The sequence below is a fragment of the Vipera ursinii genome (genome assembly GCF_947247035.1).
Source record: "Vipera ursinii genome assembly, chromosome: 5".
In the NCBI taxonomy this organism is placed as follows: domain Eukaryota; kingdom Metazoa; phylum Chordata; class Lepidosauria; order Squamata; family Viperidae; genus Vipera; species Vipera ursinii.
Window position 1 is genome coordinate 50308132 of NC_139518.1, and position 22177 is coordinate 50330308.

The 22177-nt window shown below is 36.3% G+C and overlaps 1 protein-coding gene across 1 annotated transcript in view; it reads right to left on the reverse strand.

Moving 5' to 3' along the window:
- The window catches only part of LOC310641653 (VPS10 domain-containing receptor SorCS1-like), a gene marked incomplete at its 3' end in the record, with an annotated part of 432565 nt that overhangs the window by 217781 nt on the left and 192607 nt on the right, over nucleotides 1-22177 (reverse strand). Inside the window, 1 exon segment of the mRNA XM_083364890.1 lies at nucleotides 20980-21079. Within this exon segment, the coding sequence (XP_083221016.1) occupies nucleotides 20980-21079 (100 nt within the window).

A 22177-nucleotide genomic window follows, 5' to 3' on the forward strand; every position in this document is an offset into this window, starting at 1 on the left:
GATCTTCCAAGGATAGCTGTGAGTCTAGGAGGACACCCAGGTTGCGGGCCCTATTAACAGGGGGTAATAACTCATCCTCTATGTTAAGGGATGGAACGTTCTGAGTATCCTGGCATGCCGGTATGTACAGCCATTCAGTCTTGTCCGGGTTGAGTTGAAGCCTGTTCCTCCCCATCCATTCCCGGACCGCTTCCAGGCAACGGGACATCACGTCGAGGGCATCACTGATGCTGTTTGGAGTTGAAATGAAAAGCTGGGTGTCATCAGCATACTGATGGTACCCTACTCCAAAACCACGAATGGTCTCACCTAGCGGTCTCATGTAGATGTTGAACAGGAGAGGCGAGAGAACTGACCCCTGAGGGACTCCACAAACGAGAGGCCTCGGAGTCGACCTCTGTCCTCCTGCCAACACCGACTGCGAGCGTCCCAGGAGAAAGGAGGAGAACCACCGCAGAACTGTGCCTCCCACTCCCAATCCCCTGAGGCGCCGCAGCAAGATACCATGGTCGATGGTATCGAAAGCCGCTGAAAGGTCTAATAAGACTAGGACAGAGGAATGGCCCCTGTCCCGGGCCCTCCAGAGATCATTCATCAGAGCGACCAATGCCGTCTCCGTGCTGTAGCCCGGCCTGAAGCCCGATTGGCACGGGTCTAGATAATCCGCTTCCTCCAGGACCTGAGGAAGCTGATGCGCCACCACACTCTCAACAACCTTTGCAAGGAAGCGAAGGTTGGAGACTGGACGAAAGTTATTCAATGAAGCTGGGTCTAGGGTGGGCTTCTTGAGGAGAGGTCTCACCACCGCCTCCTTCAAGGAGGCGGGGAAGTGACCCTCACTCAGAGAAGCAGAGATGACCGCCTGAAACTAGCCTCGTATCCCCTTTCGGGCTGCATAAGCCAGCCAGGAAGGGCATGGGTCCAGTAAACATGTGGAGGAGCTCAACCTCCTCATAATCCTGTCCACTTCCTTTGGAGTCACAGGATCAAATTCCTCCCAGATGACGTCGACAAGACTGTCCATGTCCTGTTCCTCAGACTCTGCCCAGTTGGAGTCCAGGCCGGTTCAAATCCGAGCGATTTTATCCAACAGATATTGACCGAATTCCTCGGCTCGACCCTGTAAGGGTTCCTCTCTCACCTCTTGGTTCAGAAGGGAGCGGGTCACTCTGAACAGGGCAGCCGGGCGATTATCTCCGGATGCGATGAGGGTGGAAAAATAATTGGATCTCGCCACCCTTACTTGGACTTCAGTAAGACATTTGATAAAGTAGATCACAACCTACTACTTGATAAGATAAAAAACATGTGGGTTAGACAGCATCACCACCAGATGGATTCATAGCTGGCTGACCGGCCATACTCAGCATGTGAACCTCAATGGAACTGCATCTACATGGAGGGAACTGTGTAGTGGGGTGCCCCAGCGTTCTGTTCTGGGCCCAGTGCTCTTCAACATCTTCATTTGGACGAGGGGACAGATGGGGGAACTCATCAAATTTGCAGATGACACCAAGCTGGCAGGAATAGCCAACACTCCAGAAGACAGGCTTAAGATACAGGAGGATCTGAACAAACTGGAACACTGGACACTATCTAACAAAATAAAATTCAGTGGTGAAAAAAAGTAGTTTTACATTTAGGCAATAAAAACCAAATGTACAGGTATAGTATAGGTGGTACCTTGCTCAACAGTAGTAACTATGAGAGGGATTTTGGAGTCCTAATGGACAATCACTTAAATACAAGCCAGCAGTGTGCTGCAGCTGCCAAAAAAGCCAACGCAGTGCTGGGCTGCATTAACAGAGGGATAGAATCAAGATCACGTGAAGTATTAATACCACTTTATAATTCCTTGGTAAGGCCACACCTGGAATACTGCATCTAGTTTTGGTCACCACGATGTAAAAAGGATGTTGAGACTTTAGAAAGAGTGCAGAGAAAAGCAACAAAGATGATTAGAGGTCTGGAGGCTAGAACATATGAGGAATGGTTGCTGGAATTGTGTATGTCTAGTTTAATGAAGAGAAGGATGAAGGGGGACATGATAGCAGTGATCCAATATCTCAGGGGCTGCCACAAAGAAGAGGGAGTCAAGCTATTCTCCAAAGCGCCTGAAGGCAGGACAAGAAGCAACGAATGGAAACTAATCAAGGAGAGAAGCAACCGAGAACTGAGAGGAAACTTCCTGACAGTTAGAACAATTAATCAGTGGAACAACCTGCCTTCAGAAGTGGTGAATGCTCCAACGCTGGAAGTTTTTAAGAAGAGACTGAACAGCTATTTGTCTGAAATGGTATAGGGTTTCCTGCCCAAGCAGGGGGTTGGACTAGATGACCTCCAAGGTCCCTTCCAACTTTCATCATCATCATCATCATTACTACTACTACTACTACTACTACTACTACTACTACTACTTTTGGCTCTGGAAGTATATTTGGGCACAATTTCTTAATGAACTTTCTTAAATATGTGTTGCTGTTCTGATATCTTCCTTGGTATTCTTGTTCTTTGGTATCCATCCTGCAAATTCTAAATTGTCAATGCACAAATTAGGGCAACACATTTCTTCCTAGAAAATTTCAATCACGCATGGAGAAACCTTTTTCTGCACATCTTTCCTTGACTGATGAAAATGTGAAATTTATTAAATAGCTAGGTTTTTTTAAATTTTGTGGGGATGAAGAATTAAATGAGAAGTGTGTGTTTTTATTTATTTTTTTATTCAAAAAAATAACCATAGGATTTAAATAATAGTTCAAAATATATTTAAAAGTATCACATTGGCTGAAAATTAGGCCTCCACCACATTTAGACATGCTTAAGCTGGACTTCTATGATTACGTTCTTGTATAAGTGAAAGTAAACTATGATGAGATGCTGGGCTATGCTTGACTTGACAGTGATATGTTGGGCATCAGAGCAAAGAAATACTTGACACCTATTCTGATTTTCCTAGATGCTACAGTAGAAAATCTGTCTCGCAAAAATCCACTTTTCAACAAAGAAGAAAAACCCTTTCTCTGGAATCATACGGAGAGTGAAATACAATGCATCCAACACACATCTGACAATGAATGTTTCCTGATACACTGTTGTGCTTTCATGTGATGGAATTATATGGGTGAGTAGTTGGGTGACTTAACATAGTTCTGTTGATGCATTACATGCCCTGAGACAGTTACATAAACAGAGCTAAACAGATACAGAAACTGCTTCTCTGTTGCCATGCTTTTTCAGTTTAACATCTCTTAAGTTTGTTAATATGTGTATGAGAAGAGTAGTATAGTTGAAACACAAGGATTTGATTTTTAATTATCCGAAAGCACCAAATACTGCTCCAGCCCAAACTGCTACTTTCTTTTTAATCTATGTCTTTAGAATCTGAGAACTATCACATGTACTGGGGAAAGGGGAGAAGAAAATAAAGTTATAAATTAAAATGTGTCACAAATGATTTTTTATATTGCAATGTATCATTCCCCACTAGATGAAGACTTCCAGCTTACATCAGTAAGTATCCTTGGCCCCTAGTTACTTTTTAAATACCGTATATGAAAAGTAAAGCACTTAAACTGAAATTAGATCATTAAATTAAAAGTCTAGCACATTAACTATGCTTTGCTTCCTATCTTGCTAAGTAGTACTCTTTTCTAATGTCTTGAATTTTTGTACTTTTTTTTAAACTCGTACCATTTCGGGTGGAATTTTATGTACTATTACTTGGGACTTGGCTTCAGCTGGAATTTAGCAGAACTAACTATGGAGGAAACGCATGTACAACTGAACTGTACAAAATACTAAAAACAAAAAAAATCTTTTTATATTCTTTCCTACTTTTTTTATCCAATGCTAAAATAAATATGGTGCATTATTGTGCTTTTAGCTTTCTTAAATGTCTATTCTGCATTCATATGTATCGTTAGACAATATGTATCCTTAGACAAAGTTATATAAAACCATCAAAAGGCTTTCAAAGTGATTATGAAGCGCTGATGCTTGTTACATTAAGAATACTTCAGAATGGACAGCACAGCTACCATCAGTACTCGCGACCATCGTGGCATCCGCAGAAATAAGCACACTTTATACTGCAGAAAAACAAAAACACTTTTTAAAAAACAGTGCCTGAGAACAGAACATAAATTTCTGTTCAGTTAAATGAAAGTGAAACCCACACTACCCCAACAAAGGATATATTCCAAAACCTGTTCATAGAAGGACATTCAAAAATGAGCCTTGGTGGAGCAGTGGGCTAATGCCTCCTTAAGTAACACCAGCTGCCTGCAATTAGTGCAGGTTCGCATCCCACCAGGCTCAAGGTTGACTCAGCCTTCCATCCTTCCGAGGTAGGTAAAATGAGGACCCAGATTGTTGTGGGCAATAAGCTGACTTTGTAATAATGCCGCTGGGGGGGTGGGTGAAAGCCCTAATAGGCAGGCATATACATAGAATGAAGGCTATTGCTAAGCACATTGATTGTGCTTAAATTGTAAGCTGCCCTGAGTCTTCGGAGAAGGGTGGGATATAAATGGGATTAAAAAAAATCCTTTAAAATCCCAATCTCCAAAATTTATTTATTTATTTATTTATTTATTTATTTATTTATTTATTTATTTATTTATTTATTTATTAAATTTTTATACCACCCTTCTCCCGAAGGACTCAGGGCGGTGTACAGGGCAATAAATATCAAAAGTGTAAATACAAAAGTTAAAAAAGAGATTAAAAAATTAAATAATTATGCCCAAGAATACAATACTAAAAATGTGTTAAGAACTTATTTAAATCCAACCCCAAACCAGGCCAGATTGTTCAAATAGATAGGTTTTTAAATCATGCCGGAAGGAGCGCAGGTCGGGGGCCATCCGGAGCTCAACCGGAAGGCGGTTCCACAGGTCTGACGCGCCCACAGAGAATGCCCTCCCCCTGGGGGCCACCAATCATTTAACTGATACCATGCTGGACCAGACATTCTAATCTACTCTGAGATGGTTTTGGGTTAAGCGGTCTATATCATTTACCAGAAAAGGAATGAAATATACATTTTAAACCATCAAAAAGTTATCACATTTTCAACTAACATAGATATTTATTTTATTTATTTATTTTAATTCCATTTATATCCCGCCCTTCTCCGAAGACTCAGGGCGGCTTACAATCTAAGCACAAATCAATATATTTAGATATCAGATCTAAAGCTTTCTGTGTAGCAGAAGAAGGGTAAAAATAAGAGACCTCTTTGAGACGTCACACTATTAGATCTATAATATACATCTAAATCAAGAACTCTATTTAAAATGGCTTTATAATTTTAAGCTATATTAGGAATGTGGCAGAAATGCCACAGAAAAATAAATCTATGGGTATGGTCCTTCTGAAAATCTGTTCAGCAGGGGGGGAAAATGAGATGGTTCTGTCCCAGCCAATATTTCAGAGGACAGATTCTTATTTGAGCTGCTTCAAAAAGATATTCAAGGTCTAAAGGCAGAAGGACATTCAGAGAGGAGCAAGAGACATACAATAGGTTTCTCACAACTTTAGACTTAATTGCTTCACAGTACAACAGGTGAGGAAAAAGACAAAACTGGCTACCAAATGGTAAGTAGCTGAGTCCCCATGGTGTCCTATGAATCTTGATCATTTCATCACAATGATAAATGCCGCATTGCACAATTGCATGACAGGATCTTCCTCATGTGAATGCCAGGATCACAATACAAGTATAAAAGAGGCAGAAATAATACCTAGGGTTTGATAAGACACATATGTATGTCTCTGTGTGTGTGCGTTGGAATAAAAACAAATATTCCAGTTTGTATGGAAAATTAAAGTATAGCATAATAATTCCTATTTCTCGATATGATAAGAAACATTGATTCTTATTTTGTTTGTGTTAGCATTTAATATTATAAAACAGATTTAAATTAGCTCTTACTTATAAAATTCTGTTTGGTAATCCAGTTTTTAAAACTTTATTTTTTTTTAATTGAAACCATTTCCATACTGAAATACAAATTTAATCCCCCAAATGGAAGTGTCAATATTTTATACTTTGCAATTGGCATTTGGATTGCAATACTGTAGTTCAAATGCATGTCTGTTCAAATATCAAAGCCTCCTCAAATGGGATGTCTGACAAATGAAGATCCGAGAAGTCAAATAAAGCAAAAGTCATGAATGTGCTCAAAATCTAAATAAGGGAGTAAGTAAAGCAAGACGGTTTCTGTATTTGGAGGCATCTCCTTTAAAGAGCATGACCTTTATATTTCTGTCGTTAGGTGACTCATGCTGCAAACATAGCTGGACAGAGCATTGTTTCAAATGTGTGACATGTGAGTTTCTAAAAATGAAAAATAAATCTTGGATATTTTAACACTTGAACTATTGTGAAAAGAAAAACAGGTATTGCAGAACATCCACAGTAAATTTCATTATCTAGTTATCAACACATGAAAAATAATTGGGGTAAAAAAGTAGAAATGGTAAAAATCAAATAAACCGTATTGCCCTGCATTCTCCTCTAGTTTTTCCCTTTCTTCCAATTTTTTTATGTGAAATGAAAAAAAAGTGTACCATTAAGAAATCTACATTAAAAATGTGCATTTTTTATATTGCAAATGCATATGATGTCCTCAGTAATGTATATCAAAAATAAAAACTGGGAAAAATAATAGTGCTACTAAAGGGTCACAGTTCCAATTATAATTTATCCTGTGGAAGAATATGAAACTGCTTTTAATTGGAACCGAAGAATAACGGTCAGTTTGTCAAGAACAATGGGCATCTTTGGTAATAATAACTGAATAGATTGTCTGATAGGAATTTGTGACCATCAGGAAGGTTTTTGAAATCGGAACATAGAAAAAAATTTTATACTAAGAAATGAACCTCAGTAATAGGACAACATACCATTTTGATTGTCTTAAACCCTACCTTCATTAGGAATAATAAATAAAAACTGCAAAAAATAAAGGTATGTTCATGTATGGACCTTATGAGGTAAACATGTTAAAATTAAAATTTTGACCATACGTGTCACTTTTCAAGATCATATGGACAATATGTCACTCCTCGTTATTTCTGTATTTTAAATATGCAAAGAAACTACAGCATTTTTCAAAGAACCTTTGTTACTAGCCCCCTTCCAACCCTCCCCTTTCTTTAATTTAAGAAGTATTCATGCCAAAGCCAGAAAATCATACTAACTTTTCTCAGAGGAGAACAGCTGCTTCATTCTCTGTTTGATGCTCTTTCATCATGAAAGGTTGATATCAATTGGATCCCTTTTTTATTTATTTATTAAGTGAAGGCCTTACCTTTGACAGAAGGAGTGGTAATCCTGAGGCTGAAAAATAGACAGTACCTGCATGTCTTTCCAAAGCAATGCTTCATACCACATGGTAACACATACAAAACACCTCTTTTCTCATCTGAAAAGTATCTCATCATTTTTGCATGGTTTTCATAGATTTATATTCATGTATGTGCATGCACTGCCATAGGAATATCTGTAAGAGCAGATCATCATTTGGAAGACGTCTATCTATATCTGTCTGTCTGTCTATCTATCTATCCTCTATTTATACACACACACACACACACACACACACACACACACACACACACACAAACATATATACAAGCCTACAGTAATTGGGAGAGAGCCCCTCTTCGAGAGAGATGGGTGGTTTAGAAATATGGATAATGAATAAATAAATAAATAAATAAATAAATAAATAAATAAATAAATAAATAAATAATCAATCAATCAATATATCAATCAAATTAGAAAAGAAGAAAATGTTGCTATTGTGTACCAAATGAAGAATTTAAATAGACTACAACACTGTGCAGCTCCTCCTTCATTGATTTTATTTCACCTTGCTGTACACATTTCTGAATGGCATGAAACTCTTGCAGAGTGAAGTCCCCATATAAATGTATACAATTCACTTCTTTTAATGAGATTTTTTTTCTCTTGTTTGCTATCGAAATTAGATCATCTTCCTTGGCTTTTAGTTCTAATAAAAAAATCTTCATTTCTGAATAAATGTATAAACATTATTTTTTTACACTTTGTACGGTACTAATTTTCTGTCTCTATTTGTTTTTAGAAAGATGACCAGAATCTTGCTTCAGTGAAAAGAAAAATGTTACAATATTTTAAAGTCACACAGCACACACATTAACAGTTATCACCATTTATTTTCTAATGAATTTTTATTGTTGGAGACATAATTTTTGCAGCCAACCAGGGCTTTTTTTCTCATAGAATGCTCAGAACGGAGTTCCAGCACCTTTTTTGGATGGAACCTTGTAGGATAGGCAAGGTGGGTTGTATGACATGTGTGAGTTCCGGCACCTTTTTCTTTTACAAAAAAAGCACTGCAGCCAACCCTATACATCTATAGTCCCTATTGTATTCTCTTCATTTATTTTTTCTACTCTCTTCCATATTAATAAATTGATTGATTAACTTTATGTAATTTTTCAGGTTCCCTTTTAAAGAAAATAACCATTAATAACCATTAATTCTTACAACAGAAGAATAGTCGCTAACATCTTGTCTTGGAAATTTGAAGGGTGTATAATCCTGTATTACACAATACTAAACACATATTATTAATCATAGCTTAATACACTCTTAAGAGTGTAAAAAGGAAAAGACTGAAGGCATCTACAACCCATTTATTTTTAAAGAGATGCACTGTACAGCATAGTTTGAAAGATATAAAAGCAACAATTAATGCAGGACAGGACAAGAGAAAACAAGACCTAAGCCTACAGGAAATAATATCTGATGAGAAGACACTATGCTATTAATAGTATGAATGTGCTGGCAGATACTACCAAGTTGAGTTTTATTAATTAACTGAAAATGTAAAGATACGATGGCATTGAGAAGTACAAGGAACAAATGTACTAGCTCTTTATAAAAAACAGTGTAGAATTTATACAAGTTAGCCTGTACCTTTTTGGGTGATTTTTTCCCCTCTTTCAAACAAATTCAACTTTGATTCTTCATTGCTTTAGGATTCTACTTGTCCGAAATGATCTTAAAAGGAAAGCACTCAGAAATATAATTTTTTAATACAGTTTTATACAGAAAAAAATCAGAATATTAAAAGAAAATATTTTAAACAACAGAAAATCCTTTGCATATGTACTTTGAAAGCCCCATTCCATTAATTGCAGGCTTAATTGCTCTGAGATAAGAACAAACAAACACATTTTTATTTATTTACTTATATTTCCTATTTCTAAACCGCCCATTTCCTTCAGATCTCTTATCTTTCAATCTAAAAACTTCTTTCCAGATACTATTATATTTTGCTCATCCCCTATTGCCACAGAACTTTATAACAACATTAAATTAAACAATAGGTTTATTACTGTTTATTTGGAAGAATCTGCTCATGAAACTTGTTTACAAATAAATATACAGGCAAAATTCTTTTTTAAACTTGACATAGATTTTCCTCCTTCCTGCAATCTTTTTCTCCACTATCATCAATTGCATGGCCATGTGGCACCATATTTCAGTGAGATGGATTTGCCTGAAAGCATGCTTTTGTAATTGTAGTATCTCTAAAATTTATATCCTGGGTATTATTACGTTATTTTTATTATTATATATTGATCCAAAAGTAGAGGTAATTTACTCAAATAAATCCCAGGAGAGACTGATAACAGCTTAAATAGCAAATAATATTTTCTTTCATATGTCTTACAAAAACTTTGGGTAATAGCAGAATCATTTCTCGAGTGATCATTTTGAAACAGAAAAAAATATTATTTAAAAAAAATAAAATAAGGAAAAAATGAAACAGAACAAGACTAAAGAGAAAATTCACATTCACGATAAATAGTTTTGCAATTACCTTTGCAGGCTCTTAGATACAATATATTAAAGACTGCTGGGGAAATAAATACTTTAGTGGCACAATCGGAAAATTACAGAACTTGCAATAATTGAAAGGTTGGATTTTTTTCCAGCTCATTTATACTTAAAGTGGTGCTATATTAAAACACTCACAACCTATTAATGTTTACCAACCACCTGTAACATGGTATATTTCAAATGTGATATACAATTTTAAGCAACTAGCTGATGTTTAAAATATGAATGAATAATCAGAGATTATAAATAATCAGAGTGTCAAGAATGAAACTTTGGCAGCTATGTGCCTCTTCGTTTCAACTTGCCATCAGAGTAAAGGAGGGGAGGTGTTGCTTTAGAATGGGTTAGATGGAGAAATGAAAACTCTACAATTTCGCTAAGACCATGAGAGCCTGAAACATTTCCAAGGACACTGCAGCAGGTAACGAGAGGAAATAGATGGTTCCCACAACAAAGTGAAATTGTTTACATGGACTATGTGAGAGGGTGGGGGTTTGGCCAGAGAAATTATTGTTTACTTCTTTGAATTGGTGTCTGGGAACTGGTGTTTTTCTTCGACATTACCATGCCATGTTTTCTATAAACAGTAACATTTTCAGAAATGTAATGAACCTGTAGTTTTATCTGGATTCTCCATCTGGAGTTTATTTCTGCCTAGGGACATCTACCCATCCCAGAAAATTGGTCTGAGTGGATACACTCCAGTTCCCCTTTATTAAAAATGGGACCTAGAAGTAGGGCTTTTGTAGTAGCACCTATATTATGAAATGGAATGGAGTGGAGTGGAGTGGAGTGGAGTGGAGTGGAGTGGAGTAGAGTAGAGTAGAGTAGAGTAGAGTAGAGTAGAGTACAGTACAGTACAGTACAGTACAGTACAGCTGAAAGGCTGTTAAGACATGGTTCTGTCCGCAGGAGTTGGACCAATGTTGGAGATGCACCCAGCACATGTGTTCTTGAGACACAGAATGTTATGGTGTTTGGTACTTTATAAGAGTTTTATTTTTTATTAGTTGAATATTTGGTTGTAGCTGCAAAGGGTTGTTTTATATAATCTGACCAGCCATACAAATATTTAAATAAATAAAGTCTATTTATAATAGAGTTGTAATAATAGCAAAAGCACTTAGACTTATATACCAATTCACACTGCTTTACAGCCCTCTCTTATTAGTTTACAGAATCAGCATATTACCTCCAACAATCTGGGACCTTTTAATATTCCATATTAAAAACTTTAGATTAGATTATATATCCCGAACATTATTCACATTACTTTGGTTTGCAGTAAGATATCACATTTTATTATACATTTACAAGTTATTTTGTTATGTCCAGAAACAAGATACAAGCTCTAGAACAGACATGTCAAACACAAGGCCCGGGGGCCGGATCCGGCCCGTGAAGTGGTTTCATGCGGCCCGCGAAGCCATCCTGGAAACAGTGAGGGAATGGCCCCCGCTGCCTTGGCCCTGGCCCAGAGACCCTCCTGCCACAGACCCTCAGATCTGTCCCACTCCTGCCCAGGCCCCCATAGGCACCCTCAATGCAAACGATGTAGAGCTGGCCACGCCCACCCAGTAGGCCACACACCCCCTGGCCATACCCACCCGGCCCCCTGAGGGCTACCGCAATGCTGATGCGGCCCTCAGTGAAATTGAGTTTGACACCCCTGCTCTAGAAGGAATAATTTACCTCTATTTACCCCAAGGAAAAACACAAAAAAAGCACTGTTCTATTTTATCTGCTACAATTATATGGTCAAATTGCTTTTAACACTTTTCCAAGTTCCTTATACTCCATGTTCTCTGTTTCTGAAATTTCTTTAGTTCTATTGCATTGTCTTGGATCATTCTAATATGTTCTTCGATACACTATGTTTAAAGATCGGATAATAATCTGCAAGCTTGACAAATATTTCCAAAATGGACACATTAAAGTACATGCAAGAAAACTTCAGTGTGGGCAATTTGCTACTATTGGGTTTTAGGCTTAGAATATAGCTAACAGCCCTCTCAGCCCTCTTTCCCTCTCAACACATTTTCAAATGGTGATTGTATTGTAAAATGAGAGCTGACAAACCTAGTACTGCAATTTTATTAAAACTTTTACAGTGATGAAAGCTGCAAACATCTTCTAGTTCAATAGAAGGAAGGGATGAGGAAGAAAACAGTACAGCCAAGAAAGCTATGAATCGTATGGGCTGAAAAGCACTCAAAGTGTAAAAACATTTTATTTGGTGCAGAATTATAAGCATTGTGTGTGCTTTTAGTTATAACTATTCACAGAATTTCCTAAATAGCTACAGATTGCAAAGATTGTCCATCTCGAATAATTGAAACATTACCACTTTAATGAGCAAGCAGAGACCACCATAGAAACTGTGGGCAGAATTTAAGGCAGTCAATAATCAAGGATGGAACAAACATGAATTTCCCGGGGTAGTTCAAGAAGAGAAGATAAAATGTATGGAACTATTTCTGCAGTTATAACTTATAAATCCTATGGGACATTCCTGCCCCCCAAATAAAATTAAAAGCTAGTGTACACAGCAAATGAAAACTCACTGCAATGCTTAAGGAAAGGAACTGCCATTTTGTTTTCTTTTTTATAGTCTTTGAACAGCATTACAAACAGGAAAAAGAAATTAGACTGCTAAAGAAAAGTCATTGCAGAAAAAGTGATAAAGCAATACAGCAGTACATTTAAGTCAAACCTTTGCACAATTGTATGGCTTAGTTAAGGGTATCTTGAAACAAGAAATGGAAATAAAAAATAATATCCCTTAAAAATAATGAACATAAAATTTTGTTTGAATTTTAAATTTGAAAATAACTGGGGAAAACAAAGCTCATTTTCGGGTATTGTAAAAGAGATATGAAGAAAACAGTAAATGGCTTGAAAGAGTGCCTCATTTCAGAAAAGAAAATGAAGATATTTTACACACGTAAAGGAGATCTTATAACAAGAGCTAATAGATAAGCAATTCTCCACAAGGAGCAGAATCTAATAGAAAAGCAAGAACAAATTCAAAAGCTGTTCTGTTTCACGAATTGAAAAACATTTTTCAATACAGGTTCTGAGAAAGAAAAAGGAACTAGACTGAATAGACGACAAAATGATGGAGCCTCAAGAGACAAATGGGAGAGGATGATGACTCTATAGTGCAGAAAATATTTGATTACTTCATAACACTGAGAATAGATCTGATACCTCCTGGAATTATGGATAGTGGATAAAATGAAACGATTGTCAAGGCTCATCAAGACCACTAAAATCCTGGTGAATCCACATGGCATAAATTATACCCACAAGAGCACATCACAGATTTTGAAGTTCTAAGAAGAACATGGGGACTCAGCTGGCATTTTCTCTCATTTTCAGTCCACGGAAGAGGATTGCAATGGAAAAAAAAAGTTGCAAGTGAATGACTAGCTATGGAAACTGTGTCATTGAAGAGAATTTAAGGAACTATGATCTGCATTATGTAAATGAAGACCCGCTAGAACAAGTTTAACTGAGAAGAATGTGCTTGGTTAATGCACGTAAATGTGAATGTGAATCATATGAAGGATAGGGATTAAAATCAATCGGTTTGTACTACAGATAAAGGTTCAACATATAATATTTATGTTATTTGTATGTAAGGATGAAGGTTTATATGTATGTTGTATGTAACATGTTTAAATGTGTGTTATGTATCTGTACACTTTTGAGAGCAAGCAATTAAATTTCATTTTTTGGGGCAATGTTCCCATGGTAAAAAAAATGACAACAAAGGTTATCTTATCTTACCTTATCTTATCTTGTCTTGTCTTGTCTTGTATTATATTGTCTTGCCTTGCTTTATCATCTCATCTTGTCAGAAAGAATAAAAAAGTCCTTGGTATTGTCACTGAATACAAGCCGAATACGATTCTGAAATATGACATGGTAGCTAAAAAGCATTATTTATTTTATTTATTTATTTTAATTCCATTTATATCCCGCCCTTCTCCGAAGACTCAGGGCGGCTTACAAGCTTAGCAGTAGCCTTCATTCTATGTATATGCCTGTTTACTAGGGCTTTTTCACACACCCCCAAGCGGCATTATTACAAAGTCAGCTTAATTGCCCCCAACAATCTGGGTCCTCATTTTACCTACCTCTGAAGGATGGAAGGCTGAGTCAACCTTGAGCCTGGTGGGACGCGAACCTGCACTAATTGCAGGCAGCTGGTGTTACTTAAGGAGGCATTAGCCCACTGCTCCACCAAGGCTCTGTTAAATAAATTACAGAAACATGGTTTTCAAATCATGGGAAGGTGGTTAGATGTCACCTCAAGTATTGTCTCCCATAGTGATTACTGAGAAATTGGACCAACAGCAAATGGCAAGAATGATCAGGAAACTGGAAATTTATAAAATGAGGTTGAGTAAATTGAAAATCTTTTGTCTTCAGAAAAAGTAACTAAGGAAAAGGGCATATGATAACACTTTTTACATACTGAAAGGTATCACACAGAAAGAGATTCTCTACTGTCTCGAAACATAGGGCAGAGCAGAAAAGTTTTAAGCGAGAGGGAAGCAAGTTCAAGTGTTAGAAAAATCCTCCTAATAAGAAAAGCAGATTGATAGCAGAACCAGTTACCATGTAAGATGGCAGAATTCTTTGCAAAATATGTTCAAATAGAGAGTGGAAAGCCATCTGCTTGGGATAGGGTAATGTGAGTTGCTGCACAGAACATAAGATTAGCCTTGAAGAACTAAATGGTCTTTCCAATTTTGTGATTTTGGAATAACAATGGTGCCTTTGAATTCTTTTTATCAGGCTAGAGGGTAATATTGCCCCATAGACTCATATTTAAATGGTAAGGAATAATTCTTTGTTTCTAGAGTACTAAATACAAGATATATGATTTGGATAGGATCAAAATGAAAGGTCTTCAAAATTTAATATTGAAAGAAAAATGTAAAATTGAATTTGCTGCAGTAGAAACTTACTGAGTGGAGAAACAAGCCTGCCAAAGAAACTACAATGGATGGGAACCAGTAAAGCTCCTTTTTGTTAAATATTGTAAATCATAACAGTGATTTTCTTGCTACTGAAATTATTTTAAGAAGTTATCAATAAAGCTAGCTGAATATAAATTTCTTTTTTTCTTTCCCTCTTCCTCTTCCTTCCATGCTTTTCCTATCACTTTCTACTCTTAAAATAAAGACAGGTATCAAATAACTGCTTCCAGTTTTCTTGCAAAATGTGCATGTATTAAAGCAGAGACAGAAGGCTAAACCATGCAAATAAGTAAATCAAATATTCATCTAAAATAAATTGTTGTACTTTCATAGATATGCCTTGGCTTTTAGAAATACACTTAGTAATAATTTACTTGTGCACACAAGGTAACTTTGTTAGTGATGTGGTCCACATCTTAAATGCCAAGATTTAAAAAGAACGTTCATCTTCCATCTTTATTTGAAACAGAACCACTGTTGTAAAATGAGCAGCTATATAAATTATTTTAATATGAATAAGTGTACATAATTTAGTTTCTACTAAAAGCACCAAAATGCCTCTCCAGATCATTTTATCCTTTTTTCGCTATACACCAGGTCATAAATAACCAATTTATTTTTTAAACTTATCAACTCTCTTGGTTAGTAATATAATAGTTATAAATAGCCATTTTCACATTTTTTTAAAAACGTTCATTTCTTACAACAGACCGCATACTGTTTTCCACCTTTTAATCAATATTTTCATAATTTAACATTTCTCAATTTTTCTAATCTTAGTAAACATTCAGATAGGATAGATCCAGATATCTGCTTGATCTAGATCATGTTTGTCCTTTTGGCTTGCCTAGGCTACACTGAGTGAAGAGAAATTGTACTGGCAACATATAAAATATATAATATAATTAATGTATAGATAACAAAGTTCTTTATTTTTTATATTTTATTATCTTGTAGGGCTGCATTACTAGTTGCAAGGGCCACATCTAGATCTTTGCTAATTAAATAATAATAAACCTTTATTGTCAAAGTACATGTGTACATTGAGATTAGCTGAGCCTCCCCCCGTGCTCTCTCCCCCCAACACACAGTGACAACAAACCCTCCATCCTACCACACCATGTGAACCAACTACACCACACACCGGCCTCCCAAGTCAATTCTGCATACGTTCACAGAGATTATGTCCCATTTAAAAGCCTAACAGCTGACGCATAAAAGCTATTTTTCAGCCTGTTTGTACGGCTGGCTATATTCCTATATCTCCTACCGGATGGTAGGAGAGTAAAGAGATACCGTCCAGGGTGTGAGTCACCCCTGAGAATCTTCCTCACTCTTCCAAGGCAACGAGCCCTGGCGATGTCATCCAGTGGTGTCAGGGAACAGCCCACAATTTCTTCTGCTGTGCTCACTACCCTCTGTAATACTTTCCTGTCCACGGCTGTCAAACCAGCATACCAAACCACAATACCATACGAGAGGACACTCTCTATAGTAGAATGGTAAAAGAGGGTCATTAGCCGTTGTTCTACACTGTTCTTCCACAAGACCCTAAGAAAGTGAAGCCTCTGTTGGGCCTTTCTAGCCACCTGGGTTGTGTTAACTTTCCAGGTCAGATCTTCACAGAAGTAGACTCCCAGAAATTTAAAGGAGGAAACTCTCTCCACACAGTCCTCCCCGATGTAAAGTGGGGCAGGTTCCTCTTTTTTTCTCCATAAGTCTAATACCATCTCTTTCGTCTTCCCAATGTTTAGGTGCAAGTTGTTGTTACTACACCATATGGATAGTTTTTGTACCTCCGCCCTATATGCTGTCTCATCCCCACCTGTAATAAGACCCACCACAGTTGTATCATCTGCGAATTGATTATCGCAGTGGATGGGTCAGATGATACACAATCATAAGTGTATAAAGAGTACAGATAGGGGCTAAGCACACAGCCCTGTGGCGTGCCGGTGCAAAGCTTCAGGGGGGTGGACAAAGCAGACCCAACCCTCACTGTTTGTAACCCATCCCTAAGAAAGTCTTGAATCCAATCGCGGATGGCGGGGGAGAATTTCAAGTCAGTCAGCTTCTCGATGAGAATGCTCGGCAAAATGGTGTTGAAAGCCGAGCTGTAGTCAACAAAAAGCATCCTGACATAACTTCCAGGTCTCTTGAGATGACTTGCTACAGAGTGTAAAGCAGTAGCTATGGCATCGTCTGTCGACCTATTTCCCCTGTAGGCAAATTGATGTTTATCAAATTATATAAAAGCTCAACAGCTGTCCCACCCCGGGGGAATATGTAGTCCCCTGAAATCTGAATGGCCTCCATACTCTTGACATTCTACAGAGTAATAACACCTTTTTAAAAAAAATGTTTGAAAACTAGGATCTCTACACAGATTGTTTCTAACTCTCATGCTGTACATGTTTTTACCTTTCTTGTATTTTTGTTTTAATTTTATAATAGTCGTGAAGATTGTTTTCTAAGTTTTACTTAGATCTTATTGCCAGAGTTTTCATGTGGCTGAATAGAAAACAACAACAAAACAAATAAATGCAATTCTTCTCTCTTGTCAAACACAACTACCTTGTTCTTGAATGCATTGATTTGCAAATCCATATCCTTCACTGCATTATTTGCTCGGTCTTACCTCTGCTGAAAAGCATTGATCATCTGCCTACAAAATATATCTATGCTAAGAAGAAAAAGCTCCATGTCCAAGCTGGGAAGGGTAGACATACTAAACTAAAGCATTCTACAGGCATCATTGCAACTAAAACTGGGACCCGTTTTTTTCTTTTCATTTATATGCTTCCATCAACACTACTACAGCCAGTGCTGCAGCTCCTTGCTACAGTTACTACACCATTATTTTTATTTGTCACTGTATATATTGCTTGCTTTCATTTTTATATAATTTATACAATAGCATAACCCATTAATATGATATAAAAGAATGATACTGCATGTGTGTGTGTGTGTGTGTGTGTGTGTGTGTGTGTGTGTGTGTGTGTGTGTGTAGGAAGATAGGTAGGGAAGGAGAAAAATGTGCCATTATTTTTTTTTTTTATTTGTAGTGACTGTATAAATGGATGTTCTCCATGACAATCTATTGCTTCAAGTCTCCCAGTGGGACTTATCACCACTGTAACTGAGTCCATCCACTTTGCTGTTGGTTATTCTTACATTCTTTATACCTTTCCAGCTTCAGACTCTTTTCCAGAGAACTGGCACTTTACATAATGTGTTCAAAGCAGGATAATTTGAGCCTGGTCATTTGTGCCTCAAGAGGTAATACTGGATTGAAATGTTCAACGATCCCTTTTTTTGTCTTCTTGATTGTCCACAGTATTCTCAGCAACACTAAAGTTCAAAAGCTTCAATACTCCTTTTTTCTATTTCTTTAAAGTCCAACTTTGATTTTGATGGTGTCACAGGGAATATGACACCTGGAATGATTCTGATCTTTGTAGATCTCAGCTGGTTGATTAGCCAGTACCTGCCTGTCTATCTGGATCTAGAACTTCCATAGAATGTTAGCCTTGTTATTCTCCCTTGTGGGAGGGTCTAGCTTATGTACCATGCCGATGCTCCTGTACCCAATGCTAGCTAGTTTACTGCACCATTCAGTATATACTGTTCCTGTCTATATCTTACACTATTTGTTAAATGGTGTATGAAGCCTCTCTGCACAGTGTAATATGGTAGATCCCTGCTTCTATGGATCTGGTGCTTGGTGCTTGTTATTATGCTGCTGTTATGAGTGCTTTAGTTATGTCTTTCACTCCAACCCTTTCCAGCCACTGGTAATATTTTCCAATGTCAGCCACTTCAACTATCTGTCAATAGTACATCCATGCATGTCCTTGTCTTGCTACTATAGTGGTAGAATGATGCGTATATGTTCTTTGGGATTTAATGCTATATTTGTACCTGTGCAACTACTACTATTCAAAACAGAATCCATCGTTTTAAAAAAGATTGTAACAATTCATCATCAAAATATAAATAATAGAAGGCTGATAGTCCATCTGGATCTGGAGCTTTTCCTAATTTAGAAAATTATACTGCCATAATAGATATAGCAGAATTACTTCTGAATTCATTTCATATTAAAATGTTATTGCAGAACCTAGTCTCTTTTCTTCTTCCTGACAAAGTGCACAAGTTTATATCTTGATACTTTTCTTAATTTCCATATCTTGTATCAATTGGGTACACTTGTTCATTTCTTCATCTATATATTCTTCATCCCATTGTGAAAACTTTATTAAAGATTCAACAACTTCTTCTCTAATATCTTTACCATGTTCCTTTGGAATTGCTTTCAATCTTAAACAAAATTATGTCTTTATTAGTTCAGTGTCTAGATGAGTGTTTCTCAACCTTGATAACTTTAAGATAGGTGGACTTCAACTTCTAGATGAAGTCCACATATCTTAAATTTGCTAAACTTAAGAAACACTGGTCTACATCACTATTCACCTCTTAATTTATTATTTATTATTTATTATTTTTATTTATTATATTATTATTTTTATTATTTCTGCCTTTTACCTTTTAACCTCCTCTTTCAAGATTCTAAATTAGAGAAAGAAAAATGGCCACTACCAAAAAAATAACACCAAAACAAATGTAAATTACAGAAGAGAAGAGGATCATTTACAGAGATTAACAGAAAAAGAGATTATGCAGAGATTTTACAAAGGACATTTGAAGAATTAGGGAAGAATGTCAGACATGATTAATTATAGCAGTGACTGTATCAGCTAAATGGGATTTGGCTACAATTGAAGAGAAAATGGGGAAAAGATTGCAAATTTGGAAGAAAAGTAAGAGTAAAAAAACTGAATATTAGTAATCCAGATAACTATAGAAGTTAAACAATCAAAGAGAAAATAGAAAGCTTGGAAAATAAGTTTTTAACTTTCTTAATTCAAAGTCTTGATCAGTTTTTTTGCTGTTAATTCTCTTAAAATCCATATAATTATTTCCTTATTTTTCAAAATTAGTAGTAATTGTGTGTGGTTGTATATGTATATGTTTATGGTATCTATTTACTAGCTTGCAATACTGGCTTACTTATTTCTCATTTGAGAAATAACACCCATGCATCAACATAACTACATATATACTGCAGAAACTGTCTCCCTCTCCTCCTCCCCCAAAATAATTTCAGCTTTCTTTAAAAGCGTTTCTTTTAGTAATTCAAATTTCTCTTCTAGTAATTCAAATTTCTCTTCTAAGGTAGGCTGTTCACAGGTAAAGAAAATGAGCAAAATTTAACCACCTGAATTTTATGAGTACTTCCGCATTAAAAACCTTTTACAAATTGTTTCTCAGTAGGGTGCCTGTATGATTAAACCCCTCTAGGCTTTGGGATACATTTTCTCTGCAGGATTTTGTCAAATCCTTTTCATTTCACTATTGGAAGCACTTAAAAGGCAAATAACTTTAAGTACAATCTGGTCTCTCTAGATGTCATTCAAACATCTTAATGAGCCTTTTTTTTCTTCTTCTTCCAAATAATGAGTTCATCCTTATTTGGCAGGAATAAAAATGATTTCAGGCTTTCTACTAGCTATCGGCTTCTACTTGTTTCACTTCTAGGATGGGACAAAGCTTTGCACCAAACTTTCTGTCTAAAATTTATCTCATTCATGGAATTATCTTAGCTTCACCAGCATTGTCAGCAGCAGCAGCAGCAGCCATTCAAGTCATGTCTGACCCTCTATGGATCAGCATTTTCCGTGCCCCTCTGTCTTGCACGGCCTCTTTCAGATCCACCATAGTCATCCCAGTGTCATCCTTTATAGCGTCCAGCCAGCAAAAATTCCACCAACAGACTGTATTAAAGAATATGGAGATTTCACTGTTGCTATTTCCTGCTTTCCCCCTCATCTTTTTTATACTGTTCAGAAGTCCCACTTGAACATATCAGGAAACTTGGGATGGAATGAATATAATATAATTCAAAGCCAAAACAGCTTGTTTTTATTTCTGAAGAATGTATACTAACAAAGCTATATAAATAAAAATCAACAAATCAAGTCAAATGTGACATAATTAAAAGCAACCGTATTTTTTTTAATTTACCTTGCGCTTATTTGTTGGGCAGACATAAAGATAGCTCAGAATGGTCTTCAGACCTACTTTGTCGTTCATCTTTTCATATGTTGTCCCATAATCAGTTGACCTGCAATTCCAGAGAACATTAGTAAGTAAGCATAAACACTACAGCATGAATAAGATGCAAACTGTTCTGGCTGCTTTCCAGCTTAGAACAAAATAGCTCTCAGGAGGTGGTACTCATTCCTGTTTTGTTTTGTTTATGATCCACACTGTATATGATGACACTTAAGTAGGTATTCATGCTTTCATGCGAAGAGTTAATATTTGCATTTAAATTAGCTTAAGAAAAAAAATTAAAATTGCATTTTCAGTGTCACTGAAAATAAATGTGTCAGTAAGAAATGTCTATCAGTTTTGAAGAGGTAATGTTTGTCATTAATGCAAATGTCAAGATAACAAGAGGCTGAATTAGTTTTTGTCTATTGCTATGTTCTTTCATGATGAAAAATATAGTTGTCCTTTCAGTTATCACAGTTTTGCATGTACTACTACTTAATCCATTTCATGATTTATTTAATAATGCTCCAAAAGGCTGTGGCTAGACATCACTAACCAAAATTGTGAATTCCTTGCTTTGTATCACTTGCATTATTCCTATGTATATTTCAAATGAGCTTTAAAAAAATCATAGTTTCCAGATGAGAAGCCTTCTTAAAATGGAATCTTCTGTTTGATTATTACCAATTAATTTTTAAAATATATGAACTACACTACCTCCACTAAAACAGATTTTGATATTTGGATTCTCTACTTATGAATTCCATTACTTGATATTTCCTGGAGGATAATGTAAATTGATGATGACTTATGTGGTTCACTCATTCATGTTACAAGAACAATGGAAACATCAAGGTATTTTGAAAGTGATGAACGACAATAATTAAACGGAATCAAATCATGATAAACATAGTTGTGTGAAAGGGCACAAACTATCAACATAGTCTTAAGTGCCCAGACAATTAAGATTCTTCCTGACCACTTTGTATGTATTATGCTTTGTTTCACAGCAATTAAAAACAAAAAATAAATCATATGAACTGATAACACTTACTGTATACCAGAGAAACTCTTATGTGACATAAACAAATAATAACAAGGTAATTCATTCCTACAATTAGAAAATAGCATGTACCATTCAGTCTTAGATTTCTTGATATTTACT